Raw genomic sequence first — 13,854 nt, 5'->3', positions numbered from 1 at the left:
ACACCAAAAGGCACCGCTTAGCCGACCTAACCACCAATCCTTGCCCCCCCAGCTCGATCTCAGCTCTTTGTCTCTAATTCTCCTCCCCCTCTCCCCTTTTCCACTTAGTCTGCCCTTTTCTCCTCTTCCAATTCTTTATTTTACCATTTTGCCCTCTTTTACCGTTATATCTTTTTTGGGGGCTTCTTTTTTCTTTTGCGTCTCATTGTGTGACCAAGTGGCTCTTTCGGGCCTTTTCGTGGTTTTCCATCTTATTGGTTACTCCATTTCAGAAGACTCAGAAGAAAGTCTTACATTCGCTTGGCGCTGCTCTTTTGAAACACCCATAACGCGATCCCATAACGCCCTACTTTTGCTACCGAAATATACTACCGCTGCTTCAATCATTTTTGGGGACCACATCGACGGGACTAGTAGTAGCCTGCTCCATCTTATCTCCTTTTGACGAATTTCGATATTCGATCTTGCTTCAGGGAATCCCCAGCTTGGAATACTACTGATACATGCCATCCTGGACTGGGCAGTGATTCTCGTCTGCTACACGCCCGCTTGAATCTTCCGCCTTCCTATTCCACGCCTACCTATCCCTCTCTTCATTCCTCTCCTCCTCCTACTACTCTTTTTTCCTTCACACCTACACGACTTATATCCTACAACCACCGCCCACAATGATACCCTCATCCGTGATCTCGCTGCTCTTCGCCGCCCTGACCATCTCGTCCACCGCCGCCTCGCCAACCGCCCGCTTCAGCCGCCTCGGGCGAGACAAGACGCCCAAATACTTCATCGAGCCCGGCGGCAGCCTCGCGCTGGGCCACTACGACAAGCGCTACTTCAAGGCCGAGATCCCTTACGGCGAGCACCGCGACGTGCTGCGCCAGCTAATCCGCAGCTACCTCACCACGCTGCACGAGCACGGCGTCGAGACATGGCTCGCCCACGGCACGCTGCTGGGCTGGTGGTGGAACGGCCAGATCATGCCGTGGGACTACGACCTGGACGTGCAGGTGTCCAACAACACCATGACGTGGCTCGGCGAGAACATGAACCGCACCGAGCACACCCACGTCTTTGACGGCGTCTCCAAGACGTACCTGCTCGACATCAACCCGCACCACGTCGACCTCGACCGCGGCGACGGCATGAACATCATCGACGCGCGCTGGATCGACACCACCAACGGCATGTTCATCGACATCACCGGCGTGCGCGAGCGCGAGGCCGACCGCCCGGGCGTCTGGAGCTGCAAGAACAAGCACCGCTACGGCAGCCAGGACCTGTGGCCCATGCGCGTCACCGAGTTTGAGGGCGTCAAGGCGCGCATCCCCTACAACTTTGAGCAGATCCTGCGCGACGAGTACGGCGACAAGAGCTTGGTCGTCGAGGAATTCCAAGGGTAAGCGATCGCCGTTTGTTTTTCCCTTTTCTGGCTATTAGCTTTTTCTCTCTCTCTCTCTCTCTCTCTCTCTCTCTTGCATTTCTCTCTTGCTCTCTTATTCCCTTCCGGGACAAAGCATGTCTCTGCTGCTGGATCTATGGTATTCGGGGAAGAAGAGGACCCTTTTTTTTTTTTTTTGTTTGTTTGTTTCGTCACGCCCGCTTCTTCTTCCCCCTAAAAAAGAGAGCGTTGTCGTCATTTTTGAGGGAGGCTGAAGTCTTGGCATTGCAGCCCTGCAGCCGAAATACGATCTGGCTCAGCACCACCAGCACAGCCCCATTTAGCCTGCACTCGTTTCCAGCATTTCTTTTTTCCCGGTTTATTGGATATTTATTTCATTTGATTTTCTCTCTGTGGAAATGAAATTATCCGCTAACGTGTTTTTGTTTTTGCAGTCACCGTTGGGATCACGACATTAGCGAATGGGTCAAAATGTCCGACGAAGAGGTCAACCAGCGCAAAGAAGAAGAGGAGGCCAGGAAAAAGGAAGAGGAAGAGAAGAAGAAGCAAGGCTAAGAAGGACTAGAGAGAATCTTCTTTCTTTGAAATTCTTGCCATGCAGCCTTTTTTTTTTCTTGGACAAAATGGCTTCTTTTTTTGTATACCTTGTTTTCCTCCTCTTTTCTTTAATCCTTGGTATATTCCCTCTACACATCATGTTTTCATTGGAACACAAAAGCGGAAAGAGCATCGCGGGCGTTTGTTTTTTATAATGGCGGGTTTTGATTTTATTACCACCTTTTTTTGCGTAATTGCAATGCGAGGGACATGAGCTGTTCTGTACATAGTTGGATACCAGTCTTGTTTAATGAGTTCATGTCGAAAACACATGTCGAGTGAGCAACGGGGAGTTTCAAAGGCTGTTTCCCCCCCTGTTTCTATATATCTGGATACGATATACTATGTACTATACATGAAATATATATAAAAATTTATATATGTCATATATTCGAATGCATCATAACATCACATGCAGTGCCAAGCAGCAAAACTTCCGCCGTGGTTATATACTATTGCAAGCGGACGACCTTTATGCGAAAATCATTACACGCCGCTTTTATGCTATGATTCAATCCACCTCTTCCATACTGTCAAATCTTGCTTCACATCTCCGCCCTCATCCCACGCTCGAATACGACATGCTGATCCTAAATCTACCAGAGGCACCAAGCTGGGCCGTCCATGTGCGCATTGGAAAGGGAATGCGCACCGCGCAAGCCGTTGCACTAGATGCTCGCACTCTCCAGCCGATAAAACATCATTGAACATGACGGCACCTATAAAATACACGCATTCGTTAGCAAAAGATAAAAATGAAGCTTGCATTTAGTGAGAAGACATAGGGGAGAGACTTACTTCGACAGGCCCTCGAATGCAGCAGTTCGAGGATACCTCTCGGGCAGCCATGAAAGTCCGCCGTCAAAGATTGATTCAATGTCCCCTTTCCAGCACTGCGCGGCCGTGGGGGAATCATGCCCTCGTCGTGGAGCTTCCAAATCTCATTGCGTATTAAATCCACCAAAAGTCGCGGCTCACCACGACATCGTTCCAAAATGCTGGGAGGAAGAGCCGTCACCGTAATTGTATAGTCCGCCGCTTGTTGTGTAGTCCTGTACATGATGCCCCATGCTTCTAGATGCCCCTGATACCGCTGTAGCAAGCCATGTTCGCGCTCTGAAGTTTCAAATATCAGCGGTCGCTCGAGAGACTCGACAGCTGCCCTGAGCACCCTGCTGGAAGGGTCTTCCATGAAATATTCCGTCATAAGGTCCTCTAGACGGCACCTCTCGTCCGCAGCATGTTGATCTAGCATCACCAGGGCACAAGAGCTGCCCGGTTTAGGCGCGTCTTTCGTTTCTCGAAGCGGGAGCTTCAGCATAATGAATTTTTTGTCGACTTGTGCAACGACTTCCGCTCCTTCCAGGGCTGATCTAGATACGCGGCCTTCTATACCGATGGATGCTGCCTCGAATTTGACTCCTCCATTGCCATCATTCCGGCATCGGTGTAAGCCGTGAACCAGCGTTGTCTCACGCACTGGTGCCGGCGCTTCATCGTTGATACGTGGTACAGGGAGCTGCGTTGGCTCAAAAACCGGGTTGCGCCACGAATTGAGAACATCTTTGAGCCATTCGCTTGGTTCTTCTCGCCCTCCCATCTCCTTCTTCTCTTCTGATTTCCCACTCGCCCCATCTGAATCATTCACTTTCAACCGCTTGGCCGTTTCGCTCAGCGAATCTTCTGCTGCCCTCTTAGGACGCTCAACAAGCGAAAGAGAGCCCCATTTGCAGATGCTCCCAGTATCAGTTCCACTGGAGTTTATGCTCTCAGCTTCAGTACCAGGCGAATCTGGGATATCGAACGGCTTGCGAAGCAGCTTTCCACCTTCTCCAACTAGCCTCTCTTTTGCGATAGTATCTGAAGGGGTTAGATTAGGATCAGGCCGCGTCGCTTTCTCTGCCGGCTTGGCTTCTGTTCGTGGGCCAACCTTCATCCTACTCCAGCCGTCAAAAGGGCTATCTGACAGGGAGGAAGAGGAATCTGACAGCAAAGCTTGTGAAGATGGAGGCATTGAAGCCTGAGTTGATGGAGGCTTGTTGGGCGCTTTAGTGCTGCGATGTGGCGTTGTTGAAAACACAGACTTGTCTGAAGATAACTGAACCTTTTGTGGGCGCATGTGGTGTTTTCTCAGAAAGCTGTAAGTCATAGCCCTCAACAAGTCGGTAATCCTTTGAAGGTCTCCGTGCGAGTGGTTAGATATGTCGTCTACATCAAAAGAATCTTCGATCCCTTTGAGCGTGATTCGGAAGTAAAACATAGGCCATCGGTCTGCTCCTTTGCTCTTCTTCTGAGAATTTGGACCCACCCAGTTATCCGACTCCCCTTCATTGCCTTCGGCTATCCCAAAATCTGAGCCTTTGAACATTTTGTTTACTTCTTCGTAGAGAACATTGTTACCATACTCGTTTGAGATTGGTAATATGCCTATGCTCATAAACTGAGATCGGCGTGTCGCCACCGGAGTTAGAGAAATGCAGCCCTTGATAGCGACGTGTCCAGCAGTCGCTGATACTGGCACCCACGAGTCCATTTCGCCGGAGTCTGCGAATGAAGCTTGTACAAAGTACCGTAGTGCTCTAGGGACCATACTCGCATTTTCCGGTGGCTTCAGACGCAGTTCACGCTGTGCCTTGATTTCACACAAGAACACAGTGACTCCAGAAGACCAAGCCACAAGTAAACCGACAACATCGTGAACTAGGCGTCCCCATTCCTTGTCAAGCCCAGGGCGGTCTGCGACGAGAGTCGCGCGGTGTTTAACGCGAACAGGAAGCGAGCCAAATAAGTCATTAACTGCAACTCGCGTACCATGGTCAAACACATCGAATCTTTCCCCAGAAACAGATTGTGTCTGCCTCTTTAAGAGTTTGCCGTGGTGAATCGACAGGGAGTTGTGCGAGTTATGGCGATGATGGTGAGATGTCACTGTCAGCAAGGACAAAGTGCTCAAAGAGGCCAAAAAGGTCCCCTGCCTGCCATGCAGTCCATGCTGAGGCGGAAATTTGGATGAGTCTTGACACAACAAAAGTTAGTATCCACTCTGTCAGCCTCAGATTTTAGTTTTCATACAATAAGACTTTCCAAGTCCTCCGTCCTCTGAAAAATCTCCGGGAGCAATGCCCAATCCATTGTCTTCTACGGTACAATTCCCTCGGCCATATTCGACATAGATATTGACTTTGGTGGCACCAGCGTCAAGCGAATTCTTGAGCAGACCACAGACAACGCCGTTCAGCGATGTGATGGTTGACGAGGATCTGATCTTGCCGACGACATCCTCTGGGAGTGGCCTGATGGACATGGCACATGATGCTTCATTACAAGTAGCAGCCCGTGCTAGTCGAAACCAAAGCCGAAACCGACGTTTGAACAAGCTCCCGACGCTGGCGAGCTGAAGGCTGATCTACGGGGTATCGTGACGTGAAAATGGATCCAGGGTTTATGTAAGATTAGCTTGCCACCATTTCGGGCATGGATCGTCGACCAACTCCAAGCGCCACTTCGAGTCAGGGTCTATTGCGGGAGGAGTACTCCGGACAGCGCGGCGAAACGCGGGGAGGTGGATGTACTCGCAGACGGCTATTGCTGTAGCTCTTAATAAGAGGAGCCCACTTGAGCGCACAACTATCGTCAGACGCGTGTGTCGTGGGCATGGCGTTGCTAGATTAGCTCAACCGCAGATGCGAAAGGCTGAGACCCTCTTTCTCCCAATTCAGATGCAGCATTTCGTCATCGTCAGCGACTGCTTCATTCCTCCATGTGATCCCGGCGCATCACGTGATGGACCCTGCCCTTTGAATGCCGAAATGATGCTCAAGCAACGCTACTGCTCCTAGCGTTGCACCATCGGGATGGTTGGACGGGCTTCAACCGCTTCGCGATCTGCCATCTACGCTTCTCCCTCGCATCATATTTCTGCACGCCACGCTCCTTTGTTCCCGCCGTTGGTCGACTGAGAGACCATCGTCCCGATAGCCGATTCCGCGAGTCTGAGCCTTTGTCCAAGGCCCCTCTCCCCCTTCTTTAATCTCCATCTTTAATCCCCATCTCAGCCTGACGCTGTTCGCCATCGCGCCAACACCAAATCCGCTACTCCCTTCGAGCCGCACCCGCGGCACTCCCAGTCTTCGCCCTTGATGGCGACTACCGATTTTATCTCAGAGGCTCACGGTACTGTCTCCTTGCTTTTCGCCGCTGTCTTCGTCGTTGCCTGCCTCGCGTAAAATATTGGGGCGTTTCAGCCCAAGCAGCATCCCTTGTTGGGTTCTCAGCGGCGCTCATTCCAAAACAAAAACAAAAAAAAAAAAAAAAAAGACTAACCATCGGTAGATCGCCAAGTACAGCAGAGAAGAAGACCGTTTTCAACATGGGTCAAAAAACTCACCAATTTCAAGTCGTCATCCGATGGCGAGCGGCAGAAGCGACACATCAGAATCAAGCGTGGTCCCAAGCTCAATAACCCGTATCCTCAATCCGGCCACGTTAGTAGCAATCATCCCAATGGACAAAGCTCGTACTCGTTTGCTACTGGCCGCACCGACTGCAGCCTTTCGACAATTGATCAGCCCACTCGCTTCTCGGCAGATGGATATGCACCACCGACTTCAGGAGGGCGGAGCCTGACAATGACCATATCAACCGAGACCGAAGCCGATCCACCTCGATCCATCATCGCGCCGAGTCACGCGCCGAGCTCTGTGACAGGAACAAGCAGGACGGTCAACGGGGGGCACGAATCTAGAAGAGGCGGCGACAGCACATTTTCGAGTCCTTCCCCATCAGTCAGATCACTCGCTACGACGCTGACCACCATTCAATCATTTGCTCCCCATGGGCAAGCCCCGGTAGCGCCAACTCACAGCATCACCCAGTCGATCCAGTTCAGCCAACCGTTCCCTACGACTTCACCGGCATCAGCTATACCATCGCATCTCATTCCGCCAAACCACCTCACGACATACACTACAGCTACGGCCAATAATCTTCTTACAGACAATGCATCCATCTTGACTCTAGCCTCGTCGAGCAAGCGAGGCCGTCGTCGGTCGATGGATACCGATGCGTCTGTGCGAGCCCTCGCGCCCTCATCACTTTGGGGCGGCAGTCGTGAAAGCCTACCGCTGAGTGTTCTCAGCGCCAATATTGATCCATCCGGCATTCACAATGCCTCCAGGCTGGGGGCAGAGCGAAACAGCATATACTCTGCAACGGGCGTGGCGCCAGCCATTCCAAGCGAGCGCAACAGTATTTATACCAAGCAGGGCGACGGTGCAAGCGTCAGAAGTGGCCGCCTAGGACACAACCGACCCGATAGTGTGAGCGGCAGCGTTGCACTCGCCAGCCCCCGAGAGGTACCTGCTAAGAAGAGCCTTGCCGAGAACCAAGAGGATATCCCGCTAACACCAGATTCCAAGGAGGACTAAACTTGCTTTTTTTTACCACCAATATTTTCAGTTTGCTTTATTACTAGGCGTTTCGGAAGAAGTACTGTCCGTATTCGATTAGACAGGCTTATATGCGTGGCTGGGTCTGGGATTTCCTGGTTTTTTTTTTTTTTTTTTTTCTCCTTTTTCCTTTCCTTTCTTCCAGACTTTTTCTGCTCCTTTCTAACTCTCTCTCTCTCTCTTTTTTTTTTTTTTTCCTTTCTCTTTCAGCCATGGGGGTAGAGACTTCAAAGATGTGACAAACGTGATACCCTTTAGCCTACGGGAAGTTGCGAGCAGTATTGAATTTGTTTTGTGTTTTTCGTGCTGTGAAAAGAATAGAAGAGAAGACCAGGCTTTTTAAAGCACAACCAGCGGGATCCTATTAGTTGAGAGTATAAGCGATGGAAGATATATTTCTGGTAGCGTCTTACCATATTTCTGGTAGCGTCTTACCATCTTATTATCGGCTTTGTAGAGAGGTCACTGGCAACAAGATTCGGCACAGGCGTATAATCTGAGGTTGATTTCCTGTTCAAGAATGAAATTATCTATTACCATTAATATCTACGTTAATTCAAGAAAGATGGAGTGCATGCCTAAACAATTGGCCGCTGCTGTTTAGGCACTTGGGCCGTATCTAACATGAGCCACTGTGGCGCTAATTATGCTAGCCCAGCTGCGTGCACCTGGCGTTGAGAGCTTCGGCGCAGCTCCAGCAGCCCGCTCTCTGTCCCGCCATCGTCATCGTGCGCTGAAGCGCTACTGCGACTCTTCCAACCTCCGCCTCTCCAAGGCGACAAGATGGCCATCTCAGTACGTGAGCCAGCACCGGCATTGGTTTACTCTTCCAGCATCTATTCTTCTCCGCTGATGGTGAACTATGGCTTGCAAACGTTCTCCCGACCGCTAACACCCGTGCCCACAGTGGAAGTCGTTCGACTTCTTCGACGTCTCGCAGGTAGCGCTGCCTGACGATGAAACCCGCCAGCTCTTCGAGGGCAACGAGATTGCCAGCATCTGCGCAGGCTCCGACAGCCTGTTTCTCGGCTCGAGCGATGGATACGTCAGCATCATTGGCAAGGGCTGGAAGGTGATCAGGAAGTTCCAGGCGCATGAGGCGCGGATCACGCACATGCGTCAAGTGGAGGGGACGAGCTTGCTGGTGACGGTTGCGGTGAGCTTTGAGCAGTCGTTTGCAGCGCAGTAGGGGCTCTCTCTTGTTGCTGACGGTTATGTAGGAGGATATGAGCAGTGAACCGATCCTAAAGGCGTGGGCGTTGGACAGATTGGTTAAGAAGACAAACATGCCGACCTGCCTTAGCACCTTGACGATCAATAATGGGAGGCGGCAGTTTCCCGTAAGTAGCTGTGATATGGCTGAGGGATTTTCCATGCGTTGGCTGACTCTTGCATCAAGATATCGGCGTTTACTGCGCTCGACGACCTTAGCCAAATCGCTGTGGGCTTTGCGAACGGCGCCGTAACCGTCATTCGAGGAGATCTCGTCCACGACTTGGGAACAAAGCAGCGGATAGTCTTCGAGTCGGAAGAACCTGTAACTGGTGTCCAATTGGCAACTCAGGAGACCTCAACAACGCTCTTCATCTCTACGACGTCGAGGATATTGCAGCTCGCCTTGTCCAAAAGGGGGCAGGGCTCACCGCCGAAAACCATTGAGGATTCTGGCTGCGCCGCAGGCTGCATGACGGTCGACCCTAGGACCGGAGACATTATCGTCGCCAGGGACGATGCCCTCTATACATACAGACTCGACGGCCGCGGTCCCCCTCGGGCATACGAATCTCCCAAGCGGCTTATATCCATCCATAACAACTACTTTGCGGTTGCAGGCCCATCGTCGGTCAGCAGCAGCCGAGATCCCGAGGCTTTGCGGAGGAGATTCGGTTCAGCGACAGCAGACGGCCTATTTAATGCGTGGACCTTTGTTCTCTTGGAAGCGGATCTCCGAGTAGTTGGCCATACAGAGACGCTCATCTCTCCGGTCCGATTTATCGTTGAATTATGGGGGGATTTGCTCACTATTACAGAGGAAGGAAAGGTATGTGTTTTCAAATGCTCAATGCATAACCATAATTCTAACTGGATACTATTCAGATTTTCCGATATCATGAGAAGCCACTTCAGCAGCGTCTTGAGATGCTCTACCAGCGCAACATGTATCCTCTTGCGATCGAGCTGGCTCAGAACTCGGGGATGAGCAACGAGCAGCAGAGTCTGATCTACCGCAAATTCGGCGATCACTTGTACCAAAAGTCAGACTATGACGGAGCGATGAACCAATATATTCGAGCGATTGATGCTACTGAGCCCTCTCAGGTTATCAGGAAGGTGAGGAACCCGGATATTGTGTCTTATTTATACTTTAGTTCGCCACTAACGAGACCAGTTTCTGGATACACAAAGAATACACAATCTGATTTTATACTTGGAAAAACTGCATCACCATGGAAAAGCAACTTCGGATCACACAACACTCCTGCTCAACTGCTATGCCAAATTAAAGGATATCAAGAAGTTGGAGGAGTTCATTATGGCGCCAGGAGACTTGAAGTTTGATCTGGATACAGCCATTACCATGTGCCGACAGGGTGGCTACTACCAGCAAGCTGCTTTTCTTGCCAAAAAGCATGGCGAGACCGAGCTTGTTGTGGATATCCTAATCGAGGACTCAAAGAGCTACGATGAAGCGCTGGATTATATATGGCATCAGGATCCTGCTATTGTAAGCAGCCACCCTTGACCATCGCTTATTACGCGAGCTGATCGATATGCTAACATCTCCAGGCGTATCCGTGCATGCAAAAATACGCCAGGGTTCTAATAGAGCATTGTCCCAAGGATGCCACGAAGCTCTTTGTGGATTACTATACTAGCAACTACCGACCACGGCGGGTAGTGGTACTGCCAGCTGAAGTCTCTGGGACAGCCACTTCAAGTACAGGATTCACGGCTGGAGCTGCCAGTGCTGTGCAGAATCTCACAAATCTCCTCGTCTTGCCTTCATACATCAGCCCTGCCACAGGCACACCAGGCAGTGCGAAGCCAAACGAAACTACCATTGTACCTGACGAAGACGATATCCCCATACCCAAATACAACCCCCCACCGCCGAGAACGGCATTTTCATCTTTTATCGACCATCCCGATGAATTCATCACATTTTTGGAAGCATGTCTAGAGGAAGAAAAACTGAAGACTGCTCATAGCAGTGATCTGTACACCACATTGTTTGAGATGTACTTGCATAAATCCAATGAAAAGAAGGGAAGTCTACACAGGGAAGAGTGGGAGGCAAAGGCGAAGAAACTGATTGAGGGAGAGCATGTGCCTATGGAGAGCTCAAATGTGCTCTTGTTGTCGCATCTATCCAACTTCCAAGACGGTACCGTTTTAGTCAAGGAGCAAGCTGGGCTGTTGTCTGACATATTCAGATCGTATACCTCGGCAAAGGACACCCGCGGTGCATTAAAGGCACTGAGGAAGTACGGCCCGGAGGAACCGCAGCTATACCCGGCAGCCTTGTCTTATCTCACTTCAGATCCTCGGGTGCTAGAAGAGGCTGGACCCGACGAGTTGGCGGCCATCCTAGCAAAGATTGATAAAGACGGGCTCATGGCCCCGCTCCAGGTCGTTCAGACTCTTGTCGGGCAAAATTCCGGAGGTGGAGTAGCTACGATGGGGATGATCAAGCCGTATCTTCGCGAGACAATCACCCGGGAGCGCAAAGAAATTGCTCAAAACCGTCATAGAATATCTACACTGCGTACCGACACGGAAAAGAGACGAAGTGAGCTGGAGGACCTAGGCTCCAAGCCTGCCGTGTTCCAGGCTACGCGGTGCTCCGACTGTGGCCAGGGACTAGACCTTCCGGCTGTGCATTTTATGTGCAAGCACAGCTTCCATCAGCGGTGCCTTCGTGGCGGCGGCGAGGATGATGAGATTGAGTGCCCAAAGTGCGCTGGCGAGAACGAGGTGATTCGCAAGATGAGAGAGGGTCAAAGGGAGCGAGCAGGACGGCATGAGATATTCAAGGCAGACCTAGAGAATAGCACCGATCGATTTGCGACCATTTCTGAGTGGTTCTCACGAGGAGTGATGGATGCGCAGGGCTCAGAGCAGGCTTCTTGATTTTTTTACATTCCATGAGCGGGCGCAGGCGATGAGACGGTGGTTACCTTTTATTGTTGCTCTTTCCTATCCTTTTTTTTTACCTTTTCACAATTTTGGGATATATATCTAGCTAGACTGTTTGATAGTAATTGTGACGTCGAAGCCAGAATAGAATGATTTTGTTGTGGCCCAAGATGCTTATTATTCTCCTGTTAGTCAGTTTTGTGGTTGATATGCCGAAAATGCCCCGCGTCTCATGCCACTTCAGATCAGATCGGATGCTACTCATAGTCAGCCATTTAATACTCCCCTGTCGTCATCACAAACATTCAGTCATCCTGCGTCTCATTCTGGTGCAGCATCATGACTGATTCAGAGGCAAATCCATCAACCATGCGTCCAAATCCGAAGCAGCTGGTCGACTTCTTCTCGCGCTCGCTCTCGTCTTTCCACTCATCGCCCGATGTCTTCCGCATTCTATGCACACTGCCCCATCACAGCGGCAGCAAAGAGCCAGCTTCACGGCCGTCGACTGCAAAGCCGCGGCAGAGATTAGTGGTTCTGGATTCAAGCTTCAATCCACCGACTCGGGCGCATGCCGAGATGGCAAAGTCGGCCCTCAAGTGGGCTTCTTCTTCTTCTTCAGAAGGCGGGGCTGCACGCTTGATGCTGCTGCTGTCGGTGAACAATGCGGACAAGGCGCCCAAGCCGGCGAGTTTCCCGACGCGGCTGGGGATGATGGAAGGATTCGGGCATGAGCTGCTGAGGAGCTTTGACGGCGAGGGGGAGGGGCGGCCGGAGATTGACCTGGCCGTGACGAAGATGCCGTATTTCCACGACAAGGCGAGGGTGATTGCCGAGAGCGGGTTCTACGGGCCCTTGGGGAGCAGCGCAGGGCCGGAGCAGATTTTCCTGGCGGGCTTTGATACGGTGATTCGGATATTCAATCCAAAGTATTACAGTACGGAGGAGGGCGGCATGAGGGCGGCGCTCGGGCCGTTTTTCGAGAGGGCGAGGCTACGGGTCACGATGAGGACGGATGATGAGTGGGGAGGGGAGGATGAGCAGGTGGGATATGTGAAGGGGTTGGGAGAGGGCGGGTTGGATGAGGTTGGGGGGGATGCTGCGTGGGCTGGGAGGGTGGATTTGGTGGAAGGGAGGGAGGGGAGTGGTGTGAGTAGTTCGAGGGTAAGGGAGATGGTGAGGAAGGGGGAGAGGGAGGAGTTGGGGGAGATGGTTGATGGGGAGGTGTTGAGGTGGATTGATGAGAAAGGGCTGTATAGAGAGTGATGGTGTTGAGGATTTTTATATTGCCTACCCTGAAGTTATGCAGATGGATGGATTTTTACGTGATTAGAACCGTTTATCAATGAGGAATGAATTATGAATGATTATCATTATTAAAATAAAGGCTGTTTTGTGGTAAATCACTGATGCAGTTTTATGGTTTAGTGGCGCTGGAAGGGATATCGCTGTTGGTTTTTTTTGACTGAGGTTGGCGGTATCACAAGCAAAACTCGGATGCTATATCGAAGCAGCTTGATCGAGGCAAACACAATAACCGGCAAATTCTCTACTAGCGCAATCTTTTTCGGTGAAAATTTTCAAGAACCACAGAATAGCAGGCATCTTCAATTACTCTTACGTGATATCTCAACATCAATCAGTGCAAAACGCAGAAATTTTCTTCACGGCAGCTGTGCATCTCGGCACTTCTTCTCACTAGCTGACCCAACTGAGGATCTCGCGACTCATTTTTTTGCAGTGCACCCCTGTCGCTCTAGGCAGATAAGCTTGATAACGCAGATTGCAAGCCACGAGCTAAGTGAAAGTGGTGGGTCTGTTGACATTTTTCGTTTGTGGCAGAAAAAAAAAAAAAGTTCTGGGCGGTCAGGCCGCCCCACCACAGCAGGTATAAATGTCTGCTTCGTCCGCCGTGCTTTGATTTTTTTTTTCTTTTCTTCTTTACGTCGACAATACTTCAGTATGTGTACCCCTAACTGTGGCCCTGCAGTGACTTTTTCCCCATCACAGCAGCGGCTGCAGGAAAAGAATTGCTGTTTAGGATTCGAAGATGGCTAACAACTTTGCTACAGGAGAATCATTTCTATAGTATTTGTCTCTTGCTTTGGTTCCCAAAAGAGCCATCGAATCCACCCTGGTTGATGATTGTATATCCTCGATACCCAAGAGTGAATTTTTTTGGTCCTCTCGCCCTGTCCGCAAGGATGGCGGTAGTTGCCTTGTGCTTCTGCTGTATAGAGAGCTGTTTTTTCTCTTGATGATCTCGACCCTATC

General features: G+C 50.8%; 5 protein-coding genes across 6 annotated transcripts; 4 read left to right on the top strand and 1 right to left on the bottom strand.

The window, feature by feature from the left end:
* Positions 1-668: 668 nt before the first annotated feature.
* Positions 669-1,954, top strand: TrAFT101_004888 (uncharacterized protein; the record flags this gene model as incomplete). Its single annotated transcript, XM_024905792.2, has 2 exons — positions 669-1,396; positions 1,834-1,954. The coding sequence occupies 2 exons, from the start codon at positions 669-671 to the stop codon at positions 1,952-1,954; spliced, it is 849 nt and encodes a 282-aa protein (XP_024759744.1).
* Positions 1,955-2,238: 284 nt separating this feature from the next.
* On the bottom strand, positions 2,239-5,680 carry TrAFT101_004887 (uncharacterized protein). Its single transcript, XM_024902592.2, has 3 exons — positions 5,069-5,680; positions 2,795-5,011; positions 2,239-2,715 (listed from the first exon to the last, which is right to left on the bottom strand). The coding sequence occupies exons 1-3, from the start codon at positions 5,298-5,300 to the stop codon at positions 2,501-2,503; spliced, it is 2,664 nt and encodes an 887-aa protein (XP_024759745.1). The 5' UTR covers positions 5,301-5,680; the 3' UTR covers positions 2,239-2,500.
* Positions 5,681-5,806: 126 nt separating this feature from the next.
* Positions 5,807-8,058, top strand: TrAFT101_004886 (uncharacterized protein). 2 transcript variants are annotated; one of them, XM_066127310.1, is made up of 3 exons: positions 5,807-6,169; positions 6,329-7,350; positions 7,414-8,058. In XM_066127310.1, the coding sequence occupies exons 1-3, from the start codon at positions 6,136-6,138 to the stop codon at positions 7,420-7,422; spliced, it is 1,065 nt and encodes a 354-aa protein (XP_065983421.1). In that variant the 5' UTR covers positions 5,807-6,135; the 3' UTR covers positions 7,423-8,058. The 2 variants fall into 2 exon arrangements, with proteins under 2 accessions (XP_065983421.1, XP_065983422.1); XM_066127311.1 differs by lacking the exon at positions 5,807-6,169 and having other exon boundaries at positions 6,284-8,058.
* A 113-nt stretch (positions 8,059-8,171) lies between these two features.
* On the top strand, positions 8,172-11,747 carry TrAFT101_004885 (uncharacterized protein). The gene is made up of 7 exons (XM_024905304.2): positions 8,172-8,238; positions 8,351-8,599; positions 8,664-8,783; positions 8,843-9,484; positions 9,541-9,774; positions 9,833-10,168; positions 10,231-11,747. Exons 1-7 carry the CDS (start codon positions 8,227-8,229, stop codon positions 11,572-11,574), a joined length of 2,937 nt encoding a protein of 978 aa, XP_024759747.1. The 5' UTR covers positions 8,172-8,226; the 3' UTR covers positions 11,575-11,747.
* Positions 11,748-11,790: 43 nt separating this feature from the next.
* On the top strand, positions 11,791-12,971 carry TrAFT101_004884 (uncharacterized protein). Its single transcript, XM_024909917.2, has one exon. It carries the CDS (start codon positions 11,920-11,922, stop codon positions 12,844-12,846), a length of 927 nt encoding a protein of 308 aa, XP_024759748.2. The 5' UTR covers positions 11,791-11,919; the 3' UTR covers positions 12,847-12,971.
* The last annotated feature ends 883 nt before the right edge of the window (positions 12,972-13,854 follow it).

This window comes from Trichoderma asperellum, chromosome 3 (genome assembly GCF_020647865.1).
Source record: "Trichoderma asperellum chromosome 3, complete sequence".
Lineage (NCBI taxonomy): Eukaryota > Fungi > Ascomycota > Sordariomycetes > Hypocreales > Hypocreaceae > Trichoderma > Trichoderma asperellum.
This window is presented reverse-complemented; position numbering and strand designations above follow the sequence as displayed.